This window comes from Schistocerca americana, chromosome 7 (assembly GCF_021461395.2).
Source record: "Schistocerca americana isolate TAMUIC-IGC-003095 chromosome 7, iqSchAmer2.1, whole genome shotgun sequence".
Classification (NCBI taxonomy): domain Eukaryota; kingdom Metazoa; phylum Arthropoda; class Insecta; order Orthoptera; family Acrididae; genus Schistocerca; species Schistocerca americana.
In genome coordinates, this window is record NC_060125.1 from 220,240,318 (window position 1) to 220,257,893 (window position 17,576).

Consider the following 17,576-nt stretch of genomic DNA (forward strand, 5'->3'; position numbering starts at 1 on the left):
TGGAGTTCTCATTTAGGAAAGCCAAACTGAGAAACAATTAACATGCTCTGCTCAATTAAAACAGACACAATTCTACCACACACCACTTTCTGAAATGATTTTGGAAATACTGCAAGGAGTTGAACTGATCTGTAATCACAGATGTGGTTTGCTTATACCCAGTTAATAGGAGGTGTTACTACAGCATACCTGAGTCCGTCAGTAAATATGCCTCAAGTCATTGATTACAAAGATAGCTCAAGGGTAATCCTATAAAGTCAAGGTCAGAGTGCAATATTCTGCTAGAAACAACATCAAAATCATAGTCAGCAAAATTACTACTTTTTACTGACATGATTAATTTTCTGATCTCCTTGCAGTTTGTATTTAGAAACTGATGATGTTTGATGACGCATGCAGTGCCTGCACAAGCAAATCCAACGAAATTGCATTTCATTGTTGACCTGATTTGGTGGCCAATAATTTGAAAGTTTCATAGTTTCTGGCCAAGCTATTTTCTGGAGGGGGGGGGGGGTCTCAATTTCATTAAGGTTGGTATTTTTATATGTGTGTTGTTTAATAATGTTCCAATTGTTTTCAGGTTATTCTTTGAGGGAATTTGTTTCTTATGTGCACGTTTTCCTTTTTAGTAATACTAGAGGATTTTACATTACTGCTGTAAGGTTTCCAATCTTAACTACAGTTTGTCCTCTGAATTAGGCAGAGCTCTCTCTTCCTGGTACACGAAACTTTACTCCCAGGAGTTACCTATCAGTTGTCATTGCTTTTGTTTGATTTTGCAGTTATTTGTGTTTGCAGAAAATTAGATTCAAAATGCTTTAGGTATATTTTCAAGAACAAGTTAAATTTTCAATCTACATCATCTGCCGTGTACATTTCTCCCCTACATTTTCCCCATGATTTACATATAAACACTGTTACAGATTCTGCAATAGAATATTTTTCTTCCACAATCTGTACCTAGCTGATCAGTACATTTTATTGTTCTCATTTGATCAAAAACACGATAGACTAGAAGATTAGTTTGGGATACCCTTCACAAGAGGCAAGATACACATTATTGCACAAGAACATTTATCAGGGTGTATATATGGACAAGGAAAAAAAATTCCCCGGATGTTGTTGTTGAAAATACACTTTCTCCCCAGGTGAAAATAAACTTTTTCCAAGTTAGGTGACAGATTGTTTTCGGAACCATGAAACTTGACAACCTTTTGAATGGTTAGCATTTTATACACGGGCATAGAACTTCCCAGCACTTTAGGAAATCATCATCATCATCATCATCATCATCATCATCATCATCATCATCCCCCCCCCCAAAAAAAAAATTAAAAAAAAAAATAAATAAATAAACCAATATTATTTAAAAAAAGCATTTTTAAAAAGATCTTTGATGTGCAGCAGCATGTACACTTTTTCATATTACGAAAGTTATGATGATGATGATGATGATGATTCCCATACTTCTTTACAGAGCGTAGGGGAGCGACGCAGGAGACCAGCACCGCCTTACTAGGCAAGGTCCTAGTTGAGGTGGTTTGCCATTGCCTTCCTCCGACCGTAATGGGGATGAATGATGATGATGATGATGATGATGATGATGAAGACAACATAACAACACCCAGTCATCTCGAGGCGGGAAAAATCCCTGACCCCGCCGGGAATCGAACCCAGGACCCCGTGCACGGGAAGCGAGAACGCTACTGCGAGACCACGAGCTGTGGACATTATAGATTTGAATTCCACCAAATACTGCACGTTAGTTTCCGAAGCACTGAAATCGAGACTGTGATGCACTTTAGTAAGCCAATCATAGCTGACGTCATGCGATCTCGCCAGCCGATGAGAGCAGATATTCAGAGCCTAGGACACCTGATGTAGTCAGCCAATAACAACCACCATCACTGTTCAGTAGTGCGAACACATAAATAGAAAAAATTAATGTTTGAAATTAATATACCTAGTGTAGCTACAAGAAAAGCTAAGCTTTCTACATATAATATTAGTCTCTTTTGCACGTGTTACACTTTAATATACATCATACAAATGTGCCTCTGAAACTTTAAACAATACACAAATGTCTGGATGCCAAATTTTGGAAGTGGTTGGCCCTCAAAGAAATTCAAAGCACATTCGCACATGTAAGGTAATTCATTTTGCAAAGCACGGAATTTACTTTGCAAGTAACTCTTTTCAACCACAATTTGCAATATTTTCCCAAGACCTGTTAGATTTCATTACAGCAGTTGTTAGAGAGTGGCAGAAAATGGCATTGCTGCACGTGCACAGCTATGACGACGTAGGAAGCCCACATGATTGTACCTATACAGCATTAAGAGATCTTATATATGTCGTAAATGAGACAGAACATCAGAGGGTACTCAAAGAGCATTGGAATTTTGTAAACCAGACTAAAATGCATTATTCGGCTGAAAGGGCACATTCGTATGTCCAGATTCACAATGAAGTAAGCCCCAACCTGACATTACACTTTTCACTGCGGTTTTCAGGCTGCAAATTTTCTTCAAGTACCAGGAAAATATTATGTTTGGTTCTTTATGGCATAACACAATACATGCCAGGAGATAAAAACAGGCACTAGTAATTCAGCAAACAGTTGACACTAGACAATACTGTGGAACGAAACACTTCGTTTCAAATAAGTTAACTGCCTCTGCGGAAAAGATTAATAAGAGCCAAATTTCTTCAGCAAATTGACAAAAATAACTTCACTATTGTGCAAGGCAATTAATGCAATAAAAATCAGGAAACTGGAACTAATAACATACTTTAGCCTTCCATAAGTATGTCAATGTATTTTAATTCAGTTGCTAGCTCTCGGCCACAGAAATCCGTTTTGTTTTCATTTGGCATGAGAGTTGTGAACGAAGAAGAAACAGCAAAATAACTAAACGCAAACATGGGTCACGTGGAGACTACAGCCCCCTCCACTGCAACTTAGAATGTTCTGCGCATGCGCGAATCTGGCAGCTTGGGCTCACCAGAAGAATTTTTCTGGTTAGCGTCTGGCTGCTTGTTGCTACTGCTGATACAGCTAACAGCCGTGCTTCAAGTAGCCATGAGCGGAAGCAGGTACTGCTCGTATGTGACTCAACTGCTTATGCGTATGAGCCCGCTGGCAAATGCTCAAATTAACCTAATGGAAACTGTTGTGATATCACTATCAATGGAATCAGTTTGTTGTTTTTAAAGTGTTGCATAGTCTTCATCCTAAAGCCTTTGACACATTTTGGTGTTGGCAGAAGCTTGTGTGTGCACTGTGTTTTGATGTTGATTTTGATTTTCTTTCCCTAGTTTATATTTTATTGTGGCAATATTATTTTGCAGTAGAGGGCTCAAGTAAAATTCTTTGTTAGAGTATCTGTTCTTACCAGTCAAAATTACAAAAATTTTACTGAAAACTTACATAATGAAAAATTCCCACAATTCTAAAAAATTCCCGGGTTTTTCTTGGTTTTTTCCCTGGACGAAAATATTCCCAGGTTTTACCCAGATTTCCCGGTTGTCCCGGGGCGTATACACCCTGGAGAATTGTAGAAAGAAAAGCCTAAAGATATTTCAGAACTATAGTGCTTGCAGAAAGTATCCTTGAATTACAGCATTTCAGTCATTGTTTAACATTATGTTGTTAGACATCTGAATTACAGATCTTCAGTTAAAATTTCACTGCTCTAGCACCAATACTTTTGGAGATTTCAGGTTTTTCTGTGTCGTATACAGGGCTAAATAGTGCCCGTTTTTGTTCTGAATAAAATGTTTTTGTCTCTCTAAAACTAATAGTTCAACAGTTATGAAACTTTTACTGCCATTTTACACAGAAACGCCAAAGAAACTGGTGCAGGCACGCATATTCAAATGCAGAGAGATGTAAACAGGCAGAATATGGCACTGTTGTTGGCAACACCTATGTACAACAACAAGTGTCTGGTGCAATTGTTAAGTCGGTTACTGCTGCTACAACTACAGGTTATTAAGATTTAAGTGACTTTGAACATGGTGTTATAGTCAGTGCACACGCGATGGGACACAGTATTTCCGAGGTAGCAATGAAGTGGGGTTTTTCATGTACGAACATTTCAAGAGCGTACCATGAATATCAGGAATCTAGTAAAACATCAAATCTCTGACATTGCTGCACTGGATAAAGATCCTGCAAGAACGGGACCAACAATGACTGAAGGTAGTTGTTCAATGTGTCAGAGGTGCAACACTTCTGCAAATTGCTGCAGATTTCAATGCTGGGCCATCAACAAGTGTCAGTGTGCAAACCATTCAGTGAAACCTCAATAGTACAGGTTTTTGGAGCTGATGGCACACTTGTACCCTTGATGACTGCATAACGCAAAGGTTTACACCTAACCTGGGCTCGTCAACGGCATTAGACTGTTGATAACTGGAAACATGTTGCCTGGTCAGCTGAGTCTTGTTTCAAATTGTATCGAATGGATAGACATGTACGGGTATAGAGATAACGTTTTGAATCCATGGACCCTGCTGTCAGCAGAGGACTGTTCAAGCTGGTGGAGGCTCTATAATGGTGTGGGCATGTGCAGTTGGAGTGATATGGGGACTCCTGATACGTCTAGATACGACTCTGACAGGTGACAAAACATACGTAAGCATCCTGTCTAATCACCTTCACCCGTTCGTGGTCATTGTGCATTTTGACAGACTTGGGAAATTCCAGCACGACAATGTGAAACCTCACACATCACTCTAGGAACACTTTTCTGAGTTTAAACACTTCCACTGGCCACCAAATTCCCTGCAGAATCCACGGTGTCAATGCCCTCCAGCACTACTGCAGACATTAGTCGAGTCCATGCCACATCGTGTTGCAGCACTTCCGCATGCTATTGGGGGCCTACAAGATATTAGGCTGGTGTACCAGTTTCTCTGGATTTTCAGTGTATTGAAGCACGGCAATCATAACAATAACACTACAACCCAGAAAAAATCTTTCTCATTTGGTCACCTTAAAAAATTTCCCCGGCAGTAAATTTGGTGGCAAAATCGGGCAGTTCGGTTCTGCAATAACGCCCAATTGGGATCACTAAGATCTACTCAGGCTGCGCAGTTGTTTTCTCCCTGTGATGGATCCACAGTCAGAATATGTCCAGGTGTTGCCAATCACGAGTTATTGCAAAATGAAACTACCCAATTAAAAAAAAGTCTTAAGTAACACCAAATGGGTAGGAATCTTTCCCAGGTGGCACTATTTTACACATAGCTGCTATTTTTCCAGCAACTGTAGCATATATTTAAGAACAAAATTCCATCTTCAGTGATACAGGTATTTTAATTTCATTTTACCAGGATGAACAGACCAATCTGTCATCTTCAGAAGCTGGTTTAGCAGATGTCAATATCTTTTTCATGGAAGCATAACGGTATGGCATGTCCAGAAATGTACATACTGTATGTGATTATTAATGACACAGATTGACAGACTGATGTTGTTGTTGTGGTCTTCAGTCCTGAGACTGGTTTGATGCAGCTCTCCATGCTCTCTATCCTGTGCAAGCTTCTTCATCTCCCTGTACCTACTGCAGCCTACATCCTTCTGAATCTGTTTAGTGTATTCATCTCTTGGTCTCCCTCTACGATTTTTACCCTCCATGCTGCCCTCCAATACGAAATTGGTGATCCCTTGATGCCTCAGAACATGTCCTACCAACCGATCCCCTCTTCTTGTCAAGTTGTGCTACAAGCTCCTCTTCTCCCCAGTTCTATTTAATACCTCCTCATTAGTTATGTGAACTACCCATCTAATCTTCAGCATTCTTCTGTAGCACCACATTTCAAAAACTTCTATTCTCTTCTTGTCTAAACTATTTATCGTCCATGTTTCACTTCCATACATGGCTACACTCCATACAAATGCTTTCAGAAACGACTTCCTGACATTTAAATCTATACTCGATGTTAACAAATTTTTCTTCTTCAGAAACACTTTCCTTGCCATTGCCAGTCTACATTTTATATCTTCTCTACTTTGACCATCATCAGTTATTTTGCTCCCCAAATACCAAACCTCCTTTACTATTTTAAGTGTCTCATTTCCCAATCTAATTCCCTCAGCATCACCCGACTTAATTCGACTACATTCCATTATCCTTGTTTTGCTTTTGTTGATGTTCATCTTATACCCTCCTTTCAAGACACTGTCCATTCCGTTCAACTGCTCTTCCAAGTCCTTTGATGTCTCTGACAGAATTACAATGTCATCGGCGAACCTCAAAGTTTTTATTTCTTCTCCATGGATTTTAATACCTACTCCGAACTTTTCTTTTTGTTTCCTTTATTGCTTGCTTAATATACAGATTGAATAACATCGGGGATAGGCTACAACACTGTCTCACTCCCTTCCCAACACTGCTTCCCTTTCATGCCCCTCGACTCTTATAACTGCCATCTGGTATCTGTACAAATTGTAAATAGCCTTTCGTTCCCCGTATTTTACCCCTGCCACCTTCAGAATTTGAAAGAGAGTATTCCAATCAACATTGTCAAAAGCTTTCTCTAAGACTACAAATGCTAGAAACGTAGGTTTGCCTTTCCTTAATCTTTCTTCTAAGGTAAGTCATAGGGTCAGTATTGCCTCACGTGTTCCAACATTTCTACGGAATCCAAACTGATCTTCCCCTAGGTCGGCTTCTATCAGTTTTTCCATTCGTCTGTAAAGAATTCGCATTAGTACTTTGCAGCTGTGACTTATTAAACTGATAGTTTGCTAATTTTCACATCTGTCAACACCTGCTTTCTTTGGGATTGGAATTATTATATTCTGCTTGAAGTCTGAGTGTATTTCGCCTGTCTCATACATCTTGCTCACCAGATGGTAGAGTTTTGTCAGGACTGACTCTCCCAAGGCTGTCAGTAGTTCTAATGGAATGTTGTCTACTCCGGGGGCCTTGTTTCGACTCGGGTCTTTCAGTGCTTTGTCAAACTCTTCATGCAGTATCATATCTCCCATTTCTTCTTCATCTACATCCCCTTCCATTTCCATAATATTGTCCTCAAGTACATTGACCCTCTATATACTCCTTCCACCTTTCTGATTTCCCTTCTTTGCTTAGAACTGGGTTTCCATCAAAGCTCTTGATATTCATGCAAGTGGTTCTCCTTTCTGCAAAGGTCTCTTTTAATTTTCCTGTAGGCACTATCTATCTTACCCCTAGTGAGATAAGCCTCTACATCCTTACATTTGTCCTCTATCCATCCCTTCTTAGCCATTTTGCACTTCCTGTCGATATCATTTTTGAGACGTTTGTATTCCTTTTTGCCTGCTTCATTTACTGCATTTTTATATTTTCTCCTTTCAATCATTAAATTCAATATTTCTTCTGTTACCCAAGTGTTTCTAGTAGCCCTCGTCTTTTTACCTATCTGATCCTCTGCTGCCTAAACTATTTCATCCCTCTATGCTACCGATTCTTCTTCTACTATATTTCTTTCCCCCCATTCCTGTCAATTGTTCCCTTATGCTCTCACTGAAGCTCTGTACAACCTCTGGTTCTTTCAGCTTATCCAGGTCCCATCTCCTTAAATTCCCACCTTTTTGCAGTTTCTTCAGTTTTAATCTACAGTTCATAACCAATAGATTGTGGTCAGAGTCCACATCTGTGCCTGGAAATGACAGACTGATAATTTATAATAAATGGATCACATTTAAGTGAGTAGTAGAGTAGTTGTGCTAGCTGTAATAGAACAGCAAAAATCTTCATAACTGTACAATAGCAGTTTTAGATAAAGAAAAACATTTTAGAGACAGACTCAAAAGCAGGAATTCTTACATTCCATTTCCAAAAGTATTAGAGCTTGTACAATGACATTTTAACTAAATACCAGTAATCTGAATTACTGGTATTCAGTTAAAATGTCTAATAACATCATGTAAAACATTCAGTGAAGTGCTGTCACTTTAGGAACAAATGTGGATTGAACAAAATTTACACCTGCCCTAAACTGAGAACTGTATTAACCCTATGTGGGAAGAAAGCCAGGGAACGGAAAACATGATGGATGAGACTTCACACTTGATGCTGTTTATATGATGCAGATGATGATGAACCAGAAGGACAACAATGGCCCTGAAATACACAGCCATGAAACAGATATGAAGGTGAATAACAGCAGATACCAAGAGCCCTGGCGCCCAGGGTCTGCCCTGCTGCAAATCCATCCAACACTAAAACACAAATAACTTCATTTGGCTTAAGAGAAAAATGAGAAGTATAGCAAGAACATATGCCAAAGAAACTATACTTTGAACTAAATTACAAGCCATCTACACAGACAGCAACATGCTGCCACATACAGCAAACTGATCTTTGAAGTGAAAACTTGTGCATAAACTAGTAATTGTATTTGCCTAATTATTCATTCTGAGAAAGTCTGGAAGTTCATCACAGCACATGCAATTTGTTTCTTCGAGTAAATACAACTTACTCACCTTTATTTTCTTGAATGCTCTTGCTCTAGTTGAATATCTTGATTCACAAACATATACATCCTTATCAAGAAAGCCATCTGGCCTGAAGCGGAAGTAATCTTTCACACTTAGAACACAACATCTGCCAAGAATCTGACTGAGTGGTGTTGCAAAGTGTATATCACTTTTAAACACCTCCTATAAAGAAGAGGCAAAAATTAAACAAGGCACTGTACAGATTCTGTCTTGTGATATTTATTGTTGACATACATATCTGAAACCATACATCAGCAATCCCATATCACATAATGATATGTACCTTTTCTAGGAATTTTCGAGTAGTGACATGATATGTTTCATTTGGGCGGAAGAATACATTCCCATACATCATTTGACATCCTTCCTGATTGGTCCATAGCCTTTCCACATGGATGATACTTGGCTCCATACCACGTTCTTTTGGTTCCGCATAAACAAAGTCCCCAACATGGTAAATTTGCTGATTGAAACTGAGTGAATCTCCTTGTGCTGCATTTCCACCTGTGTCCTACGGAGCACAGAAAATACACTGTTTCATGATTTTCTCTCAAAAACAAATAATTTCTTTTACATATGGGGTAATTTTCAATTAATTGCACATAAGAAAAAGCTGGAGTGTATTACTACTAATTTTCTAATATAATACTGTACCGTGACATCTGCTTTCATCAGTAATTGGTTGAAACAAGAAATCACTTTTTTCTTGTGGATAACATTCAGATTAATCCACCCTTTTTTCTGGGTATATTCAAAGTAGTGTTAATTAATTATTCTATATTTAAAAACACACACACACACACACACACACACACACACACACACACACACACACACACTATTTTATGCAGCATTGTTCCTTTCCCTGTCAGTTTCGTGTTCATCAGTGAATACTGAAGGATTATTTTTGTTCCCGTGTTATATGCCTGAAAGCTACTGTTATGCTATATTCCCAGAAAGTTGTAGGAAACAGAGGATAGCACAGCCACAACTCATCTATGTCCCTCCACTATTTCTTTACTGCAGAGTAGACATTCCGGCATACAACAAATGAAATATGGATTATTGAAGGTGAACTGAGAGCTGTGACTCATCTAATTACAGAGATTTTTACATTCTGCAGTGTACGATCACCTCCTCACGCCATGTCTGTGTGTGCTGGAGTGCAATAGATGCATATATAGCCTCACTAAAATGCACAATTTAATTTTTTCGTAAAACATTAGTTCCTTGAATTGATGATACAATTTTATTTTGAACTTATCAGTATTTAATACAGTTATGTATTAAAACAATGTTGGACAAATGCAGTAAGTTTTGATGATGACAACTTGTTGATCAACAGTAAAGTGATTCATTTTCACTTGCCACAGTGTCTCTAGATGATGACAAATGAGCAACAGCAAGTATTGCCAACTGATCAGAACAAAAATGGAAAGCAAATTAAATTGTGAATTTTTATTGGGACACGTTGGATAAAAGTAAGGTTATCATTTTGAGGAAAGACAAATTGTGTGTATACTGTACCACTGGATAGTATAATAATATCAGGAAAATCAACAGATAATAGTGGAAGAACTATGTGCAATTGAAGATGTAAAATGGCGGTCACATGGCACCTACCAACAAACACCTGATGGAGCGAAAATTTGGCATACTTAATTTCAAATCAACTGACAGGGGATACAAAAAATATAAAGAATTACTGTAACATTTGATAACTGCATCAACACATTCACAAAGAAGACAACTTACTACACGAGGAATTAATTCTAATACAACTATCCTGTGCAAGAATACTAACAAGGGAGTCTCCCGTACAAGACAATCCAAACCACACACTCAAGTTTGACATAGTTCAAATGACACCCCTTGATTAAACAAATACCTTGCCTTTAGACATAATTTTCCAAGAGATCAAAATCTGATATATGCTTCACAAGAAGCCAAGGTCCAATGCACGGTCTGAAGAGATAGGATGTATACATCCTGAAATTCTGTCTTAAAAATAACTGATGATTATATTGGCTGTTGAATAAAGGATTTTTTTTTTTTACTTTCTTTAAAAAAGTTGTTTAAAGTTTTTAACATAAGATTTTTTCGTACAAACCTCAACTAGCAACACATATTTTTGAGGTACAGCCATGCAAATGCCAACAGTTTGCTTAAACACAAACATTGAAGGAGGTCATTTTTCCACCTAATGCTCCTACCATAAGTTTGTTGTCAATACTGTAAAAATATCCACAAAGGTTTGAGAAAGTTCACTGACTTCTCCCTTCCAAGGTTTTGCAACACATTCATCCAAAAAAGTAAGCCCGAGACCGTTTTTAAGAAAACCTGAAAACACGCCTTGGCATTCTTTCACCTTCAATAGGTCCACGTGTTCTATTCATAAACTAAACTTAAGTCTGAAAAATGCAGTGTGATATTATCACTTTGGAAATGTGGGGTGGGGTGGGGTGGGGTGGTAGTTGACTGGAGAGACAAGGCACAGGAGATCTGTTTCCATACAAGGTCGGGAGGGTAATTACAATTTGTGAAGGCCTCAGTGACACCCTTGATGTATTTGAATTGGGAGAGGGACTGCCTGTCATTGCAAATGTGATGATCAGGGGTGGCTAGGTTGTACGGAAGGGACTTTTTGGTACGGAATGGGAGATATCTCTCTAAGTGAGCTGGTGATTGGTATGTTCGGCATGGACAGAGGTACTGATGTAGCCATTCTTGATGTGGAGGTCACCATCGAGCAAAGTGACTTGTTGGGTTGAGGATGACCAGAAATGGGGTAGAAGGTGTTGACATTTTGGAAGAAAATGGATTGGATATGCTCACCCTCAGCCCAGATCACAAAGATACCATCAATGAATTTGAAATACATAATGGGGTTTGGAATTCCAAGTGATTAGGAAAGGTGCCTCTAGATGGCTCATGAACAGGTTGCCATAAGATGGTACCATGCAGGTGCCCATTGCCATACTACATACTTGCATGTAGGTGATGGCTTCAAAGGAGAATAATTTTGTGGGTGAGGATATAGTTAGTCATGGTGACAAAGAAGGAGGTTGTAGGTTTGCAGTTAGTTGGACATTGGCAAAAGACGGTATTCAATAGTGGCAAGGTCATAGGCTTTGGTGATGTTAGCGCAGAGGGAAGTGGCATTAACAATGACAAGTAGGGCACCGAGTGGTAAAGGAAAAGGAACTGTGGAGAGTCAGCAGAGGAAATTATTGGTGTCTTTTTATATATGGAGATAGGTTACAAATAACAGGCTGAAAGTGTTGGTCCACAAATGCAGATATTCTCTCAGTGGGGGTTGGAGAGGGGGACAAAGGGGAGGGGGGGGGGGAGGGGGAGGGGGCAAAAGCTGAAACATATAGCAGTCTTTTTTGTTATGCCTGTCTGCAACTTAACATCTCCTCTATATGGTGAGTACCAATCTATCCTTTTTACAATACTGTTGTTCTTCCAACCTCGACTACCCACTGTATGATTTTGCCAAATGGTTTTTCTTCCATCCCACAACCTAGTCCTGTTTTCCTTAGTTACTATTCTTGAATGCATTGATTTACTCCTTGTGAGTTCTTTGTTTCTCTTCTTTCCTGTGCTTTATCTTTTGCCTTCCAAAAATCTGAAGCTCAGACTTACGTGCCACACTGTATCAATGACCTCATTTGTGCACAACGCATGGCTACATGACAGTGTGGATTGTTGATGCAGCATCTCATGTCCCAAATTCTTCCTGCCAATATATGAGGCATCTTCAGAAAGTAAATGTTTACCTTTTTACAAATTTTTAGATAAACTGTATTTGAAAAAAGAATTATAGGATACTGTTGATACACTTACTGACTATTTTTCCAAATTATCGCCATCCCATTCAATGCGTGTAGTGAACAGTGGCACAAGCTTTTTTATGGCTGCCTCTAAGAACTCTCCTGCCAGTTCCTCCCCCCCCCCCTCCCCCCAATTCAGAACATCTTTCTGCACCTGCCTGTCAGTTAAAAACTTAATTCCCCTCGTGTGCTTTCAGGGAGGTGAAAAGAGTCAGCATTCTCCTCATTTTGTTTTGAATGTTGCTTCTGAATTTTTTTTAGGATTTCGAAATATTGGTGTGCATTGATGGTCTCACCATGGGGTAGATATGATGCCTTTTCAGTCCCAAAACACAGAGGCCATGAGGTTTTTTGCCTGATATTGTGGTTTTCAATTTTTTGGCAGACTGAGAATAGGTGTGACACCAGTGTGACGACTGTTTTTTTTATCACAGGCAAGTAATGAGCCACCTACATCTCATCTCCAATCACAACAGAGCTCAGAAAACCCTTATCCTGCTATTCAAGTTTCTCAAGAAACTTGTGGGCACTACTGACCTGAATTTTCTTGTACTTCTCCATCAACTGTTTTGGGACCCATCTTGCACATATATATGTTCGTAATATGGAAATATGCAGCACAGTGGCATCTCACCATTTCTGCGAGTGTCATGTGTAAGAAAGTCCTGGAGAGTTGTGGAAACATCACAGAAGTTTCATCCACTGTTAAGCAGCTGTCTTCAGGAACAGTTTCCTTGATTTTTTTGCACCAACTCATCAGTCAAAATGAAATCAGGGTGTATATGTGGAAAGGAAAAAAATTCCCAGATTTCCCGCTTAAAAATACACTTTTTACCAGATGAAAATACACTTTTTCTGTGTCAAGTGACAGTATACCAACCCCAACCCCCCCCCTCCCCAAAAGAAAAAAAAAAAAAAAAAAAAGAAAAAAGAGTGTGTGTGTGTGTGTGTGGGGGGGGGATGACGACACAAGACAAGACGACACGCGTTTTCGAAAGATCTTTGATGTGCAGCAGCATGTATGCTGCATATTTCCATATTACGAACATATATATATATATTTGAATTCCGCCAAATACAGCACGTTAGTTTCCGAAGCATTGAAATTGAGACTGTGATGCACTTTAGTACACCAATCATAACTGATGTCACATGATCTCTCCATCCAATGAGAGCAGATATTCGGAGCATAGGACACGTGACGTAGTCAGCCAATAGCAACCAACATCACTCATCACTAGTGCGAACACATAAATAGGAAAAGTGAATGGTTTAAATTAATATACATAGTGTAGCTACAAGAAAAGCTAAGCTTTCACATATAATATTAGTCTCTTTTGCATGTGTTACACTTTAATACACATCACACAAATGTGCCTGTAAAGCCTTAAATCATACATAAATGTCTGGATTTGAAATTCTTCAAGTGGTCGGCTCTCAGAGTGTTGAGCTTTAAATGAGGATCAGACACTCTGTGACTTAAGAAATTCAATGCACAATCGTAAATGTAACGTAATTCAAATTGTGTAATTTACTTTGAAAGTAACGCTTTTCAATCACCATTTGCAATATTCTCATGTTGAGCTGTTAGAATTTGTTACAGCAGGTGTCAGAGAGCGCCAGAAAATGGCATTACTGTGCGTGCGCAGTTACGATGATGTCCCACATGTTCATACCTATATAGCATTAAAAGATCTTACATACATTGTAAACAAAACAGAACATCAGAGGATACTCAAAGAGCATCGGAATTTTGCAAACCACACTAAAGTGCATTTTTCGGCTGAAAGTATACATTCGTATGTCCAGATTCACAAAGAAGTATGCCCCAACCTGGCATTACACTTTTCATTGTGGTTTTCGAGCTGCAAATTTTTTTTCAAGTACCAGTAATATATCATGTTTGGTTCTTTATGGTGTAACACCATATGTGCTAGGAGATAAGACCAGGCACTTTTAATTCAGCAAACAGTTGACAATAGCCAATATTGTGGAATCAAACACTTTGTTTCAAATAAACTGACTGCCTCTGCAGAAAAGATTAATAAAAACCAAATTTCTTTAGCAAATCAACAAAAATAACTTCACTATTGTGCAAGGCAATTAATGCTTGACTGCCAAAAACCTGCAAATAACATAAAATCAGGAAACTGAAACTAATGACATGTTTCAGCCTTCTGTAACTATGTGAATGTATTTTAATTCACTTGTCTAGCTCTCGGCCACAGAAATCCGTTTTCTGTTCATTTGACATGAGAATTGTAAACGAAAAAGAAACAGCAAAATAACTATAAACCTAAACATGGGTCACGTGGAGACTACCGCCCTCTTCACTGCAACTTACACTGTTCAGCGCACGTGCAAATTTGTCAGCTTGGGCGCAACGGAAGAATTTTTCCAGCTAGCTTCTGGATGCTTGTTGCAACTGCTGATTCAGCTAACAGCCGTACTTCAAGTAGCCACAAGTGGAAGCAGGTTCTGCTCATACATGACTCAACTGCACACGCACATGAGCCCGCTGGCAACTTCTCAAAAAAACCTAATGTAAACCGCTGTGATGTCACGGTCATCGGAATCAGTTTGTTGTTATGAAGTATTGCATAGTCTTCATCCTAAAGCCTTTGACACATTTTCGTATTGCCGGACACTTGTGTATGCACTGTGCTTTGTTATTGGAAATGGTGCATTTCCTTTGGAACCTTTTTTTTCCCTCCCCCTGTTTATGTTTTATTGCTGCAGTACTATTCCGCAGTAATGGGTTTAAGTAAAATACATTGTTAGCATATCAGTTCTTATCAGTCAAATTCACAAAAATTTAGCTGAAAACTAAAACAATGAAAAATTCCCAGCATTCTAAGAAATTCATGGGTTTTTCCTGGTTTTCTCCCGCATGAAAAAATTCTCGGATTTCCCAGTTGTCCCACAGCATATACACCCTGTGAAATGTATTCCCCTCCTTCATTTATCATAAACATTTGTTCTCCCTACACTAAACTCGTCACATCACTCTCTCCTTCTGTTCATAACATCTTCATGGAAAAACGTTCTGATTCATGAAAAAATTTTAGTAAGTGTCATACCTCCTGCAAGCAGGAAGCAGATCGCAGTACATGGCTCATACTTGGTGGGATTTCTTACTGACATCTTTCACGCAACTGGACACTACAACATGAGTTTATGTACTACCATCTCACTCTGATCAAAGGAAGCCCCTCTATCACTCAATTTTGCCAACCCTCAAGGGAAAAAAAAAGCCCGTTATGGTCACAGTATACTTATTTTCTGAACATGCCTCATGATTAATCCTAGACTTTTAAACTTATCACACTCCCCCCCCCCCCCCCCCCCTCACTCTAGAATATTTTCATGCGTTATTTTCTGTATGTTCCTGTGCCACAGAAATTTGTTAAACCCAGACCTTACCAACTCCTTACCCCTGCCCATATCCACCCCCTGCCCCCCCCTTCCTCCCTCTCTCTCTCTCTCTCTCTCTCTCTCTCTCTCTCTCTCTCTCTCTCTCTCTCTCTCTCTCTGTGTGTGTGTTCCCCTTACCCCCGATCACTACCATACCACTCCCTGCATTCCTTCCTTCTACATGCTTCCTCAAGTCCATAAACCTCATCAACCATGTCACTTTCAACCTATTATCCACAACCTACCCCCAACATAAAGACACCAACCATTTCCTCCACCATTTTTCCATTTATGTCACCTCCCTCTACACTAACATCCCCAATGCCTATGGCCTTGCCGCTACTGAACAGTGCCTTTTCTCGACGTCCAACTAACTCCAAATCTGCAACCATGACCAACTATATCTTCACCCAAAATTGCTTATCCTTTGAAGACACAGCCGTGGGCACCCACACAGTGCCATCCTGTGCCAACCTAATCACTGGACACCTAGTGGAATCCTCCATAACCAACCAGAACCTCAAATCCTTCCTGACAACATTAGCTTTTGTAAATTGCACACAAGGATGGCTACAACAGCACCTCCATCCATATGAAACCCACCAAACATCAGCAATACCTCCACTTCGACAGCTGCCACTCATTCATACCAAGAAGTCCCTTCCTTACAACCTAGCCACCCATGGTCATCACAGCTGCAATTATCAGCAGCCCCCCACCAAACATGCCAAGGGTCCACTGAGGCCTTCATAGTCCAAAATTAATTTCCCAACCTTTCCCAGAAGCAGATCCCCTATGCTTATCTGTCCAGTCACTTACAACCTCCCACATACCCACTGTCTGGCAACAATGGAGCATTCTCACAAGGCTGGAGAAACAATTTCATTCTCCACAAGGGTTTCGATACTTCTCATTGTGCCCTGAAATGAGGAATATCCTACTATTTTTTCCACACCTACACTGTGGTATTCTGTCATCCACCAAATCTATGCAACATCCTTGTCCATCCCTACCCCACAGCTGCTCCAAACATCTTGTCTCCAATACACCCAGACACAAGGCCTGTCCATACATCTTCCCACCACAACCTACTCTAGTCTGGTCACAGGCATCTCCGACCCCATCGAAGGCAGAGCTGACTGTGAACATACTCGTGTGATTTACAAACTAAGCCGCAACTGTGCTGCTTTCTATATGGGCATGGTGAATAACAAGTTGTCTGTCCAAATGAATGGTCACTGAAACTGTGGCCAAGACACAGCTGTACCACCCAGTTTCTGAACATGCTACTTAACACAATGTGCTCCACTTCAATGACTGCTTTACAGCCTGCACCACCAGTATCCTTCCTGACAACATCAGGTTTTGTGAATCCCACTGGTGGAAACTAGGCCTGCAACATATCTTGCGTGCCCATTACCCATTTGGCCTCAATCTTGGCTAGTTCCTGTCCTCCACATACCTATACCCTTCCCTATACAACACAGCCTTCTATTCTGCCAATGAGTCTTTTGGTCCTTTTTCCCTTTGCTACTTATCTCCTCTACTGCTCCCCCCCCCCCCCCCCCCCCAAAAAAAAAAAAAACCTCGTGAATCCACCTAACATGCCTAATCTGCCACACCATGTCGCTGCACGCTCCCACAAGCAGCACTAAACCTTCCACCATCCCATCCTGCTGTACCCTCATCCCTGCCCAATGCCTCCCCCTTACCACCACCACATTGCTGCTACCATCAGGCACAGTTATGACCCAGTACCGCCACAGCAACCAAACAGTGGTTGTGTGTGTGTGTGTGTGTGTGTGTGTGTGTGTGTGTGTGTGTGTGTGTGT

At 40.0% G+C, this 17,576-nt stretch overlaps 1 protein-coding gene across 13 annotated transcripts in view; it reads right to left on the reverse strand.

The window, feature by feature from the left end:
* LOC124622653 (protein polybromo-1) overlaps positions 1 to 17,576 on the reverse strand; it is a 336,599-nt gene that overhangs the window by 100,023 nt on the left and 219,000 nt on the right. For all 13 annotated transcript variants that reach the window (XR_006980668.1, XM_047148440.1, XM_047148439.1 and 10 more), the window contains 2 exons: positions 8,778 to 9,005; positions 8,480 to 8,656 (listed from right to left, as the gene is read on the reverse strand). Coding sequence is in view for 12 of the 13 variants with exons in the window: in XM_047148440.1 (XP_047004396.1) it covers positions 8,480 to 8,656; positions 8,778 to 9,005 (405 nt within the window). In the remaining variant the exon portion in view is untranslated. The remainder of the gene's footprint in view (positions 1 to 8,479; positions 8,657 to 8,777; positions 9,006 to 17,576) is intronic.